This window comes from Sparus aurata, chromosome 13 (genome assembly GCF_900880675.1).
Source record: "Sparus aurata chromosome 13, fSpaAur1.1, whole genome shotgun sequence".
Taxonomy (NCBI): domain Eukaryota; kingdom Metazoa; phylum Chordata; class Actinopteri; order Spariformes; family Sparidae; genus Sparus; species Sparus aurata.
Window position 1 is genome coordinate 12,213,764 of NC_044199.1, and position 15,226 is coordinate 12,228,989.

The following is a 15,226-nucleotide window of genomic DNA, read 5'->3' on the forward strand; positions in this document are numbered from 1 at the left end:
AGTATCCAATTGTGTATTTATATTATAAAGTTTAGAGAATATTACAGATCCAAGAGGAAACTGACAGAAGGGGGAGCCTGAGAGAAATACAGGCAGAACCACAAATCAGTCTGCTGCTTCAGCACCACAGACAGCGCCATGGATTTAACAGGGCACGGCACAGTTAGGCTACTGACGTCTCAGAGCCAGAGTCCGAGCTGCACAGATCTAAAAGACTGATAACTGAACAGTGAGAACTAAAGCACAAGGTACAAGATTATTTGTTGGTCGGTAATAAGTAACCTTGTACTGTAGCAAATCACCTACTGTGAACTCACAGAGGAAAATCAGTCAAATGTAAAGTAAAATGAGTACATATTCCACCACTGCTTTTTGGGATCTATATCCAAGACCCAAAGTTGCACACTTTCTTGAAAATTCTGGATAAGGGAAGCTCCAGGTTGCACTTGGTTAGCCTCACATAGTAAAGAAAATGCTATGTTGCAACAATGGGCACGTGACGGGATGGAATATGTTATTAATTTAGAATTGAATGTGGCAGTTGTGTATTAACTTTGCTCCAAAATACCGGCTCTACAATATAAAATCTAGATGAGTTTTTTTTATATTAATGAAGATTTACAGCTATAAGCACATTAGCCGTACATCCATAAGGACGTTCTCATTGACACACGCTCGTTTGTTTTGCACATGTGCCAGCCACTAATGCAAACACACGTAGGTATCTGGAATAAAACCAAGGAAATGGTTACCTTTGTCAGTAGCAATGGATTGGTCACGGGATACTTGCGCTCCTCACTACGTCAAGTGAATAAGAAATGGAGCTCTGGACCTTTAAAAACGGAAATGCTACCATTAATGGGAAGATATTTATCTCCAATTATAGTTTTAATGGCAAAGGGTCAGTGTGATGTTAATTAATCACAACATATCACTCCAGCTCTATCTGCGGTGACACTTTAATTTCAGCAGTTATTATCAGTACCGGAGCATACACTTTGCTGTGTCAAGTAATGGCTCGGTAATGACCCCTTGCTAACTGCGGCCTCGCATGTCTGGCATTTATTAAAGGAACCGAACTATGATGAAGTCCAAGAATGCATATTATCTGTTCCTATCAAAGAGACATATGCTCCTCTCACCTCTCCCATTGTCCATAATGTGTATAACGTGTCACCATACATACTGAGGCAATCAGGTGCAATTTCCGAGGGAGGCGTTCAGATCTTTCATCTTGTCCGGACTATTTTTGAAAAAAAGCTGTCGTCTGGGTAAGGACATAAGTGAAAGAAATGGCTGAGACATTATGAAGAGTGAATGTAAGTGGGATAGAATGAAAGGAGAACATTATTCTGGAAAAGGGTTTTCTCAGAAAAATAGGTATGCGAAGGTCATACACATGATGTCTTTTCAACTATCTATCTATCTATCTATCTATCTATCTATCTATCTATCTCTGACTTTGTATTAATACTAAATCTTTCTCCCTGTTTGTTCTTAAAGCTCCTGTTTGTAAGATGGTAAAACTGACGCTTTGGGTTTCCCAAATCGTCAGATACTGACGCTTTAGGATTGTAGGTCGGGTCGGCCACCACCTGAAAGCGTCAGTATCTGACGAGTTGGAAAACCCAAAGCGTCAGTTTTACCATCTTACAAACAGGAGCTTTAAATAAACTTATATGTGAATAAATACTGAACCCACTCCTGGCTCCTTTGTGTTTGGCACAATAAGCCCTTTCTGACACCAGACATTATGACTTGTCATAGCAGGAAACGCACCAATGTGTGTTACTAACAACATTAATGAGGTTCTGTTCTATTTTAGGGTCCCAGCAAGCTGTGACAGTGTGAAGCAAGAGCAGCAAAAAAACCGAGCAGTTAAATGAAATTCACGGATCGCGTGGCACGTCGAAATACATCTACTATGAAAAAACATCCGTACCTCATAACATGTCAATATTGTGAACTGAAAATTGGTGAGCTAATTCTGTTTATCCCACAATGCAGGTTCCAGGTAATTAATATCAAAACACAACGCATGTTTTTTTGGCCATGGCTTCTGTAATTGAGACACTTCAACGGAAGAATGTTCACACTAACTTAATTTTATCCCAAGCTCTGATGACAGACCTTGCTCATGACAAACAGTAAGCCCACTCAATTGTACAGTATAACATGGATGCAATGGTTTACTACAACCTATGATTTTTCCTTTCAAAATGATGAAAAGTGTCTTTGAGCACCATGAAAAGTATTATTGTTAAGACTGGAACCTAAGATATCCAAATAGAAGAGCATTCCACTGTCCTACAAATGGGGCCAATCCACAAAACTGGATGGTTCAGTGTTTCGAAAACACCTTGTGTAAATATTGAGGTTATGCTTGCAGTCCTGTTTTCTGATCAGGGTTTCCCCCAGTGTATTATAAGCCTGATTTTTATTACTTGTGTCAAGACGTCAGTCGGGTCGTTCGGAGAACATACTGAGTAGACAAAAGGCATCATTGTTAGACACAGATGGCGTGTTGTCTGAATGTGTTATAGTGAGATTAAATCGCTGGAAACTTTCATATTGAGCTTACTGGACCGTTGCTGTCAAAGTCACCCCCCTGCTGTATGTTATGACACCAATACAAGATTTTAATGTTGGGCTACTATCTCCGTATAAAAGGCTTTATACAAGACTAGTCACGTGTTTTTTACAGTGTTAATGCTCTCATGGCACTTACCCAAATGCAGACTAAAAGCAGGTGAGTTAAAGGCCATTTCAGTGGTCCTTAGGGTTGTGCAGTATTGCAAAAAAAAAAAAATCATATTGGGATTTTATTTCTGATAATTTTGATTGCGATGTGACTCATGATAAATGGGGATAATCATTTTTGTAACACAATTTTAATTTTCACAAAAAAAAACTATTCAAGTCATGATGATGTGACATTTGTTGGGGTTTGTACCAAACAAACTTGCCTTTAAAGTCCCTCCCCACAGAGGAGCCACAAGCACAAGCAGGCTTGTAACCAAGGTAACAGAGGAAGCCAGATGACCAAGCTGGTGCATTCAAAATAACAACAAAATAAGTCCTGATTGTTCTATTTCTGATAAATACAACTAAATTACAATGACAAGTGCCTGGTGGCGATCACTGTAGTAACTCGAGTAACAAACAATATTCCTCACATCACTGTAGATGGAGTTACCATGTAATCATTACCCGATGCAACATTTATGCCATGCTGCTTTTCTCAAGCAAGAGTAATGTTATTTCTCGAAACCAATTCAACCACTTCAGAGCGTATCGACCACAAACTAAAATTATAACTGCCTGGTCACTTAAAAGACACTTTTGCTAACCAGTAGCCAGAAAGACAAAGCAAAACACCAGAGTTAGCATACAAGCTAACAAGCTAGTTTTAGCAACAAGCTACGTAGCTCGACTGCAATATCTTAGGGCGATATTCGGTATTGCAAGAATTACTGTGACCGCCGCCACCATAGCCTTTTGGGTTAGACATAGAATTAAAGATATATCATGCAGGGGTCCTTACTTGTCCAGCAGAAAAGCAGCCAACTCTGCGCTGCTCTTGAGTCATTACAAATCTCGCAGCTCCTCCACCTCTGAAATGATGCTCTGATATTCATCCTTGTTTTCTCTCTGTCTCGGTCCAATTATTTCGTTTTACACTGCTTTTCTACGCCAATCTTCTTATTTCTTCTCTTTGACTTGGGAATTGGTGGGGCATTTTTTGGCTCTGTTGTTGTTGTCTGTTCCGCCATTGTTTACAGTTTGGGCTTGAGCTTGAACGTCTCTGACCAGGTAAGAGCTGGCACTGCGCCTGCGCAGGGGAGGGGCACTGCCCAGTATGCGCTGCGTGAGGGAGGGGGGCTGCCTCAAGTGTGCACGAGAATGATTGACACTTCTCAGACACTCCCTTTGGCTCTGATTGGTTGTGTTGATCTGGTGGATACTGGACCCACAAGACAGTGGATTTTTACACAGCTGATCTGCATCTTATTCCACTGTCAGATCACATGACATTTAGTGCAAATATAACTATAGACTATAGCTGTAATTGATTGATTCGTTGCTGCATTTAACTAAATGAGTGATGCCCGTCGCTACCAGTTCTGACCAGGTGAGGGCAGTGACGTGACGGTGACGCACGCACTCGCACCTTCAATTTCTGAAACACGAAGAAGAAACGCTGTTCCTGGCAGAAAATGGCCGACTGCGAGTGTGGGAATAATCTCCCTCGGCTTCAGGTGCTGTCTTAAGGTGTCTTACATAGGAGCATGCACCGCTGCGTTTATTAGAGAGACATAATGTTTAAAAAGGCGAAGCGAGCTAACTTTCGGCGTAGGAATGAGTCCGACGAGGACGAGCCGGAGGAGGGTCGGCTGCCGACGCTGGCGCCGATATCGTTCGGGCCTGTCGCGGAGCAGATCCCGTTTATGGAGACCTCCAGCAACAGTGTTAGCGGAGCACCTAGCAGCACGGATAACTATCATAGCAATGGGTTTCTGGCTAACATGAATAGCATAAGAGCTGTGAAGAAGGAAAAGAAAAGCAAAGAAATACCCATTGTACCCGCGCCGACGAAAGCCAGCTTGCTGAGTTTCGACGACGATGAAGGTAACGTTAACGTTAACTCGTTGAAGCAATGCTAAGTTAGCTAGCCGGTAACGATAACCAGCTGGAGAAAAACGTGTTGTCCTGACGGGTTTAAGCATCATGTTCATATTTGATACACGAAGCGTGTATAAAATGATGTATAAGCAACACCCTTTTAAATTTAAAATCACCCTGTGGTCTTGAGGTTAGCTTGGATGATGTGTATGTTTAAATTGACTCTTCACCGCTTGTTTGTGAACAGATGAATCCGAGGTGTTCAGAGTAAAGAAATCCAATCACAGCAAGAAGATTGTTAAACAACTGAAGAAGGAGTACAAGGAGGATTTGGAGAAGTCTGGAACCGTCCGACAGGACATCAAATCAGGTGGGATACATGATATTGTCACCTCTGCTGTCAATTAGCAACGTGAGAATACCTTAACCACGCATCTGACTTTGCAGCTGCAGCGATTGTCCCCTTCCACGAGAGGACATGAAGCTGAAGTGAAGCATTTAATTTTAGTTTTGCTAACATGCACTTAACAATAGACAACAACAGCATTAACAAATACTCAGAGCCTTGAGGGTTAATTGTGTATTAATACCACAAGATGGGGGTAGATCTCTGAGGGGGGGGGGGTCATCATTTTAAAGAGACAGTTATTAGTAGTTATAGCTGGGATTGCATTCAGCAGAATTATCCTCATATTGCATTCCCACCAAAGGGGATCAAAATCAGAAGTCATCAGTTTTGTCTCCCGAAATAAATCTGATTGGTAGGATTTATTTTTAAAGGGTGTATGGTCTGCAGTCACACAAACACATTTTATCATATTGGTACAAGTTGATAGAAGCTTGCCGTGCTCTATCCTTAATAATACCTTTTGAGCATTGATTGCAAAAGTAACAAAAGAAATCAGATGTCAGTCGGTCAGTCTTTAAAGGTCAGCAGGGCATGGAAATGGCTCCACCCCCTGCCAAATGCTAGTTAAATATACAAGTGGTTGGTAGATTTGCTGCACTCACCTACCAATAAAACAATCTGAGTGGCTGGTCAAATGCAAACTAGCCATTTGGCGGACTGACAGAAAAGTTAAGTATGCAGCCTGCTTGTCAGTGCTCATTTCAGATTTCCATTATGTTCTCTTTGGTGACACCGATGGCGATGAGTGGCAGTTCCAGGTGTTTTGAATTTTTTTGGTAGCTCGTTTACAGAGAAAATGAATTAGCCCTGAAACGATCCCGTTTGTTTGCAAACCTAATGACTTCCACAAAGTTTCATGAAAGTCGGGCCAAACCCATAATCCAAACAAACAGCTCCGAAAATATAACCTCCTTAGCTGAGGTAATAAACTCTCTAAAGTCTGTGTGGTGACTAACGTTAACCCAAAACAAGGTCTGCAATTGAGGTGGAGTAGATTTTATAGTTGACATTATAAACTTTAGCAGTACCTCCCAGTCCAAGAGAAAGAGAGCAACATTTGTATCTCCTCTCATAGTCTTTTCTTTCTTTTAGTGCTCTGCATCTTGGCAAGGCAATGCATATACAACCTCTGGTGCTTCCTCGCTGGTCACTTTCCCTTTTAGACCATTTGCCTTCTTTTGAACATCTAATTGCATTTCTTTCTTTAGAGTGGCACCTTCTTTTAAAGTTCCAGCTTTTGTCTTCTTTGTTTATTTAGACATGACCATTCAACGTTAGCCAGACCAGAACAAATAAAACTGTTATGTCGTGTGTGTACCACCTACTGTCTCTGGCCAGTAAACCACTGCTCACTGCTGGGTGACCACATAACTAACTGTGGGCCATTGTGTTGCCTCCTTCGGCAACAGATGATGACTTAACAGATATTTATTTATGTGAAAATCTTCAAGATTATTGCTTTAAAATTACCTTAAGAGTCTACATATCATTGCTATTGGGTTATCTGAATGGGCCAGTGCTGTAACAGTATGCATCATGGCAATCACCCTGTAGTATCTGCTAAATGGGTATCATGTAAATATAATGGAAGTTTCTGAGACAACAGGCTCATTATTTTGCTGCATTCCATTTTTTCCTAGAAGCTACTCAGCCTGCGATTTCTATCAAAGAGGAGGTTGCTAGCAGAGCTGGTAGTGAACAGGGGGAGGAAGAAATGGAGGTGGACAGTGCTGATGAGCAGGAGGAAGAGGCGAAGGGTCAAAGTAGCCAGGCATCCAGTCAAGTCTCCAAGAGCACCAATGCTGGAGCAACATTCAACACACTTTCCTCCCTCGGCAGCCTGAAACCAGGTATAACACACACACACACACACACACACACACACACACACACACACACACTAAAATTTTAATGATCGACTGGCATAACTGGCCTAATACTAGTATGAGCACTTTTGTGAAGATTGGGCCAACTCTCTATGTAGTCTGATCGTTCTTTACTTTTAAGTGTTATGTAACTGAAAATATTTTAATAATATTTTTTGAAGTGCACTTTTCTACTAATGTTCAATTGAACTTCATACCCCTCTCTGAATTATTGGTTCTTGGAAGTGCTCTCATCTCATTGCATGCAGCATCAACCCTCTAGACCTGAAAGACTTGTTGGGAGCTGTAAGCACAATTACACAAGAATGTCACTCAAGAGCTGTTTCACACTTTCATTAGGAGAGATTCCTGACGCTGCATTCATCCACGCTGCCAGGAAGCGCCGGCAACTGGCAAGAGAGCTGGGAGGTGATGCCCCTCTGGTAGAGACGGAGACCCCTAAGAAACGTCTGGTAGGAGAAGACCAAGATGCAAGCGATGATGAAGATGAGGAAGAGAAGAGGATTCGCTTCAGCGGGGTCAAGAACAAAAGCCAGAGACAAAAGATAGCTGAGGAGATAGGTACTGTAAGAAGATAGTGCACTGACAAGTCATTGTGATTATACACTACTGTTTTCAATGACATGAATGTCCCCTTGATATGTACAGGTATTGAGGGTAGTGATGACGAAGCACTTGATACAGGTCAGGACGAGGAAGTTAGCCGTTGGGAGCAGGAGCAGATTCGGAAAGGAATCAGCATACCCCAGGTAAGCTCTACTAAATCTCTGAACAACACTTTTTTATTTTTACGGTAAAGACTAAACAGTTAGTCCATATGAGGCTAATAGCTTTATTAATAATACAAAGAAACATTTGTTACAGACTTAATGAATTAGTCGTATAAGCAGTACTAAAAGTTTTATGTGTTTTACCTGTTTTTTAATGACCAGGTCCAAAGCAGCCAGCCAGAGGACAACACAGTCTACTACCAGAACAGCTATGAGAGCCAGCCCTATGGCTCTTCCTACAGCATGCCGTTCACCTACAGCACCGTGACCCCACAGACTGTCAAGCCAGTGGGCCGAGCAGACAACGGCTCTGTTCACTACGGAACCTCTATTAGTGATCTAACCCCGGTATCCATTGATCTGGTAAAGAAACGCCTGCAGGATAGGTAGGTGCAGTAGAAGACTGCAGCAAGGTCTTATATCAATCTTCAGGTGCAGCAAAGCTACCCACAGATCTAAGGGCCAGAGAGGCAATGTGGGGCTGGAGGGAGTTGTATTTCTCGCCCTAATTACAGCTCCTTTTTCACCAGGAGTTCATTATTTTAACATCTTTGTCTCCTGTAAATCAGTTTTCCTGATTATCTGTGTATTTGATGGTAGTGTTTTTCTGCTTAGTGTATGTCAGTGATCAAAATTAGGCTACCTTTGTTTGTCCTCGGCCCCATCTAATTCATCCTTACTGTTTTTCCCCTATATGTCGTGTGTCTGTAGGCTCAGCCATATGCATGCAGGCCACAACGCCAACCTCAAGCGCTACAAACAGATCGAAGAAGATCTAGCTGCCTCTGAGAGCACCATACAGCAGCTGGAGGGCTCGTCCAATGACAATTCAGATCAATATAAATTCTTGCAAGAGATGCGAGGGTATGTTGGAGACTTGCTTGAGTGTTTCAGTGAAAAGGTAAGGGAGAATTTTTCTGCTGCCTGATTAGCTGTTTTCTGTTTTGTGTCTGTGTTCTCCTACCACTTAATGTGGATTTGAAAGGGATAAAGTCAAATAAAACAATCCATATTGTGTTTTGATTTAGATGTTAATCTTTTAGACATTATTGTTAATGCTAGTTACCAAACCTGCAAGCCAATGTGACTTTAAATGTCTCACTTGGTGTACACTTCATGATTGTCCCAGTTGCTTCACAATTTCTGGCCTTTTTATAGAAAGTGAATGTTATTAATTCATAATAAAACACATTGTCAATTATTCCCGCTACTTAAACTGAATTAATTTATGCTAGTCATTACTCATACAATAAGTTAACTTGTCCATGATAAAATTTCATCTGATACAAACTATATATTTATAGATTTTCAACTTACTATATGCATGTGTAAACAGAATAATTCAGTCTTGATCCTGCAGCAGCAGAGCAGCAACTACTTGAAACAAACAGAGAAGAGACTTTTCCCCACTAATGTCTGTTTTAATCCTGATAGGCAAAACTCATTGCACAGAACACTGATGGAGACGGGACACTAACCAACCATTCTCAGTATGACTTAATATGGAGTCTTTTAATCCAGCGTAAATATCAAGACTGGAACTGGATATTTACAGTGTAGGGTAAAAACCTTCAATTCAAATAGTACAAGGCATTTGACTTTAATTTGGTTGATCAATATTTTCTGGCTTAAACCACTGGCTGATCTAAAGATTGTAGATTTTAAGCTTTCCTTCATGGGAGTATGGCATTTCAGAGATGCCAGGTTTTCTCCCGACACTAGTGATATTTTGGTTCCAGTGTGATATTGTCCATCGTGCTCCTCTTGTCCCTCCAGCAAGACACCCCTGTGATTCGGAGCCCAGCTTTTGTTTGGGTTAGAGGTCACAGAAGCCATCATATCTTTCAGGTGCCTGCTGTCCTGGAGCTGGAGGCTGCCATGCACCAGTTACTAAGGCAACGGGCCTTACGACTTGTCCAGAGAAGACAGGATGATATTAAAGATGAATCGGCGGAGTTTGCAAGCCTTTCAAGTCAGTCCATCTTGAAGGTTTTTATGATTTATTTGAACAGACCTCGTTAGTTCTCTGTATGCAAGTGTGTGTGTGTGTGTGTGAGTGCGTGCTGTTCACATTCTTGTCTGCCACAACCCCCGTTATGTTTCCCTGATGAGTGTGATTAAGGTTAATTGAGGTGTGATTTTGAGTGAGTGAGCATGTACATACACGGGGAAATGTTTTATTGGAGCTGTTTCAGCTGCTCTTTAATGGCCGACTTTCACTATCAGCTGGGTGGTAATAACGCAGCTCAAGAGTCACTAAGTAAAGATAAAATCTGTCAGTGACTTGTCATCTGTCACTTCACTGTGACATGTAGGAGGTTGCAGCCAGGTAAGTGACTAGAAAATGAATGATACAATACAATTATTTGTAAAAAATATGTTGTGTTACTGTTGGTTTATAGATTAGCAGATTAAGGTCAATATTTTAAATTTGCTTTGTGATTATAAAACAGTTCTTAGACGTATCCATTGCCTGTTTCATCTGAATTTATTATTAAGTAATTAAAATCATTTGAGTACTTTTGTGTCCAGTAAAAGATTGAGGTTATGCGCTGTCTCAGCTTTTCATTACCGGTTCTAACATGGCTCCTGTCTCTTGCAGATAAAGCTGTCGTGGCTCCTAATCTAGACTCATTTGGTCGAGACCGCGCAGCATACCAAGAGCATAGTCGTCAGAGGAGAATAGCAGAAAGAGAAGCACGACGGTATGACGCTTATTCACTGTCGAGGAAATGCTGCCAGGATGTGTAATCTTCATTTTTGTGACGTGTTTCTAGCCTTAAGACACCAGCTCTATTGTTGTGTTTTTGTGCTTGCCTTAGACCATGAATCCTGATCTTCCCTCTTTGTGCTATTCACAAAAACATATTGCTGATTGTGTATTGGTTTGTAAAGTTTGGGATGACCATGCAAGAGATTCTTAGTTCTGACTTTTAGTGACAACTGATTGCAGTTTATCACAAACTCTGTCCGCTTTTATGCTTGTGACTGGGTGCAGAACTCGGCGGCGACAAGCTAGAGAGCAGAATGGAAAGCGGGCTGAGCATAAAGAAGGCTTATCATCGGATGATGAGGAGACCTCGACTGACATCACCAGTTTTAGCATGGAGAGAGGTGCATGATTAAATTGCTGTATAGATCTCACACTATCAACCATAATTAAATGTGATGATTAAACACAGACATAACTTGCATCTGCAGCTCATGCCTAACTAAAGCCTTTCGTCTCCCATCCAGAAAGGGTCATCAGGGAATGTAAGAAAGTATTTGAGGATGTGGTGGAGGACTTTCACTCTCTTGACTGCATCAAATCCCATTTTGAAGTGTGGAGGAGAGACTACGCCGACTGTTACAGAGACGCTTATATAGGGCTCTGTCTACCCAAACTCTTTAACCCTCTAGTCCGTCTGCAGCTGATAACATGGAACCCTCTTGAGGTACGGCTTGTATGAGATTTTATAGTTTTAACTTTTTTTTTTTTTTATATGAATTCTGATTCTCTGATGTCTTATTCCCCCATTCTTCTAGGGCCAATGTGCAAATTTCGAGTACATGCTCTGGTTTGAGTCGCTGCTGTTTTACGGCTTTGAGGAACACAACATTTTGCAGAGAGGAGATGGAGATATCAGCCTGCTGCCTGCTATTGTGGAGACGGTCATCCTGTCCAAGCTGACTGGTTAGAGAAACCCGCACAGACGCACTGAGCATACTAAGATTTGTCATGTGTCATATGTCATGTGTATTCATGTATGGGTTTGTGTGTGTTTGTTAGTGTTGGCAGAGCAAGTGTGGGACCCGCTGTCAAGCAGTCAGACAGCCAGTCTGGTGGGCTTCATTCACAGACTAATGAAGGGTTACCCCACTGTGCTGCACGGGGAAAACCGATACACACAGGTATAAACATAATGAATTTTATCTGCAAAACAAGAGATAACTTTGATCACTTGTCATGGAATTGATGTCTTGATTTTTTTCCTCTATCAGGAGCTTTTAAAAACCGTTGTCTTAAGGACCAGGCGGACTCTTGATGAAGATGTCTTCCTTCCACTCTACCCAAAAAGGTATGTTTCTCAACATTGTAGGTCGTCCAGTTTGCATTTGTTTCAATCTATATAATAAAACCTGATAACTGATTAAAGCTTTTGTTTTTTGCTTTTGTTTAGTGTTTTGGAGAACAAGAATAGTGGTCCCTACTTATTCTATCAGAGGCAGTTCTGGTCTTGTGTGAAGGTAAGCGAAGCAAAGACGGTGTTGTTTTGTATTAATTCATTAATTCAGACACTAATTAAACTGACGGGTCAATTCAAACAGAGGTCCAGAATCCCTAGTGTAGGCTGCATCACAATAGGAAAAGCGGTGATTTGTATGTTTTGTTTGAAAGGCTGATTACTTGACAAGTTGCACAATAGTAAAAAAGTACAGAACAAAAAATCTGAGAAAACTGTTAGGGTGCATTTACCCTGTCAGGAGAAACCTGATTGCCTCTTTTCTCTGTAATACTGCCAGATGTTTAGCATCTGTAACCCTATTTGCTTTGGACTAGTATAAACATGGGACCTCATAATTTAAGCAAAGTCTATATTTTGCTCACATTTACTGGTATAGTCTTCTGGATATGATGTCATGGCTCTGCGTAACACTAACATTTAAGAAGCGAAGTATCTGTTCTTTACATTAATAATATGGTTCAGAGTTGTTTTGGTTACTTTCTGCCTGTGTTTCAGGCACAAATGCACATTTGCAGCTCATTTAGATCAAGTAACAGATGCTTTGGGGCTTAACTTGAATATGACAACCTTTTGTTGCACCTAACTTTTCTGCTGACTGCTATTCAACATATTTTGAGCCGCAATCAACTTTTACACTAATTTATTGTGGGACAACATAAAACGGAGAAGAACCACCCCAAATCACTGCAAGTCACCCAGATGGCAATCTGCATTGAACTAGTATTATAAGTTGACACAAATGAAGGACAGGGCAGATTTGCACGGGATAACAGTCCCAGTAAACCCCCCCAATTACTATGAATTACTAGAGTACCCCAGGTAATACTAGTCCTCTGCGAAAAGGCTCTATATATATTTTGTATACTAAACACTGTAGGCAACATTTCCATCCTTGGCAGCCAATAGAAATACTTGGATATTTACGTTGACATGCTGTTGTGCTGCTCTCCTTTTGAGTACGGTCTTACTCTGTTACTCCTTCTGTGCGTAGCTGCTAGGCAACATCCTGCAGTGGGAAGGCATCCTGTCCAGTTCCTGTCTGAGGGATCTGGCTTTGGACAGCACTCTGAATAGATACATCCTCTCTGCACTGCAGACCACAGATACTTGGGAAGATAATGTTCCAAAGTGCCAGAAGGTACAAGACACACACACACACACACACACACACACACACACACAACACAATGTTTAGTAGTTTCATTCACATGTAAATAGACACAGCGCATGTTCAGATTAACTGGCCTGTTTTGATGCAGTAAATTACAGTATTCATAAATTTCACATCTCGCCATGTGATCGAAGTCAAGTTGAAAGTGAAGCTTAAATTTACATTTGGTGTGTTATAAGTGTTGTGAACATGATTTGAGGGCATGTACATCCTTGTAAATCCTGTTTACTTCATAAAGCCTAACACCCCTTCTGCTCAGATATGATATCAGTGTGTTGACATAGAGAACACCATTATAAGTAGGCACTGAGAGGCCTCTCCCGTCTGCTGTTTTAACTCCATGCTCCACTGCAGTTCATTGTGCTAGAACATGAAGCTTAGCAGGAGGGCCATTTTAATTAGATACGATGATTCCTGATTCCACCAGTGTGGTCAGCAGTGATATTAGTTTGGTTTGTATGAGAGCCATTACAGCATTAGATGCTGTTCTTTCTAGTACATTTTTTAGGTACACACCATCAGTAGTGCAAAGAGGAGAGCAGTTCTTCTACACACTACAGTAGATACATTTCTTGGTTTCAAAATAAATGTGCCAAACATGTCTAAAAATAGATTTTTATTTTTTTATAACTACACAGTGGGAACAGTCTCCTCTCCTGACTCTATTTTAGATGTGCCTATATTTTATCATACACGCCTCTCAGCACAGGTCCGTGTGATTGGGCTGCTCTCCTTACTATTTGGCCTTTTTTATGACTTTTTTTAGGCAGGACAGCTTGAAAGTGTGACAGGAAACCAGAATGGGGGAGGGGTGACATGCAAGCAAATGGCCGCAGGTTTGATTCCAAACCGGGTCTGCTGTAGTGAGGACACAGCCTCTAGAACATACCTGTTAAGACTCAACTTTAATAGCACACCTGTTCGGCTGGTTCAAGCCTGCCCGTTTTTCAGAATCCCTAAACAAAGCGACACACTCATGTTGAACTCCCTTCTTGTACGTTTTCAGGTGGTGGAGTGTTTGCCAGCACAGTGGTTCTCGGGGCTGAAGGGCCAGCAGACGTTGCCTCAGTTGGAGCCACTCTGTCGCTACCTCGCCCACCTGGCCAACTCTTTGTATCGCAGTGGAATGGGCACTTGTGATGTGGAACGGCGAAATACCAAGTAAACGTCTCTGCGTGACTGCATAAACAGTTTATCAATGCAAATTTGGGAACTTGAATTCAACTTTAGCTCCATCTGCTGTAGCATTATGGAAGGTGCTCAGAGAAGGGTAAAAATGTCAGGGTTGTTTGGTCAAATAAAATAAACCACTAATATATAACCCATATCTGCCAACAGGGACCAAGTCAAAGAGGTTGTGAAGATGTTGGGCCATATGAACGCCCTGGACCACATCATCAACGTGGCCGCAGAGCAAGGCGTTAAAGACATCAAACAACTTTTTGAAGCCAAGTCTTAAAGGAGGACAAAGAAACGGCAACGCTCCAATGATCTTTTCTTGTGTTCAGCACATTTAAAGCAATCAGGATCAATAAGTTGGATCCCCTGGACAAAGTGCGTGTAAATCAAAAACAACAGTTGTTACCTTTTGAACGAAAGGAGAAGGTGAAAAAATACTTTGGTGTAAATACTGTGAATAATGTATAGAAAGGTTTGCTCACACACTTGTTAACACAAGACCGATGCTGAAATGAGGCCTTGTTATTGTCAGCTCAAAACAACCACTGTTACACCACACGCTGGCGATATTTTAAATGCATAATTTATTAAGAGTAAACTGTTGTGACCTGGATTATTGACATTTGATCACCAAATCGACAACCCCGCTATCTGTAAAAAAGAAAAACCTGCTTTACCACCTTGATTTCCTCCTCCTCAACTTAAACTTTTTCCACATGTGCCAAAAAAGAAAAACTGCACACTGGCAAAGACTTGACACAACTTGTTTTTGTTCTTTGGTCCCCCACTTCATCTCACTGTCACCGACAGACTGCCCCGATGACTCCGCCAGAGCTGCAAGCTTTGTATTTAGATTTGTAAAACTTTTGTTTTAGAATATTATTTGCCTGAAAATAAAAATATCCATTTGAATGATCGCTGTCTTGTCGCAATTAAGTGGAAACTCTAGCTCCTACTTT

At 41.4% G+C, this 15,226-nt stretch overlaps 1 protein-coding gene across 2 annotated transcripts; it reads left to right on the forward strand.

Annotated features, from left to right (window-relative positions):
* Nucleotides 1-4,173: 4,173 nt before the first annotated feature.
* Nucleotides 4,174-15,182, forward strand: paxbp1 (PAX3 and PAX7 binding protein 1). 2 transcript variants are annotated; one of them, XM_030438049.1, is made up of 18 exons: nt 4,174-4,629; nt 4,871-4,993; nt 6,673-6,882; nt 7,258-7,479; nt 7,567-7,667; nt 7,851-8,074; nt 8,400-8,589; nt 9,537-9,660; nt 10,291-10,393; nt 10,687-10,802; nt 10,926-11,125; nt 11,217-11,364; nt 11,461-11,582; nt 11,673-11,749; nt 11,852-11,918; nt 12,909-13,055; nt 14,095-14,249; nt 14,427-15,182. In XM_030438049.1, the coding sequence occupies exons 1-18, from the start codon at nt 4,320-4,322 to the stop codon at nt 14,545-14,547; spliced, it is 2,760 nt and encodes a 919-aa protein (XP_030293909.1). In that variant the 5' UTR covers nt 4,174-4,319; the 3' UTR covers nt 14,548-15,182. The 2 variants fall into 2 exon arrangements, with proteins under 2 accessions (XP_030293909.1, XP_030293911.1); XM_030438051.1 differs by having other exon boundaries at nt 6,676-6,882.
* Nucleotides 15,183-15,226: the final 44 nt, after the last annotated feature.

Bases quoted from the DNA above. Each gene is read 5' to 3' on its own strand.
- paxbp1 (XM_030438049.1), top strand. From the start codon at position 4,320: ATGTTTAAAAAGGCGAAGCGAGCTAACTTTCGGCGTAGGAATGAGTCC. The intron at 4,994-6,672 runs GTGGGATACATG...ATTTTTTCCTAG, and splicing joins CCGACAGGACATCAAATCAG to AAGCTACTCAGCCTGCGATT. The intron at 11,919-12,908 runs GTAAGCGAAGCA...TTCTGTGCGTAG, and splicing joins AGTTCTGGTCTTGTGTGAAG to CTGCTAGGCAACATCCTGCA.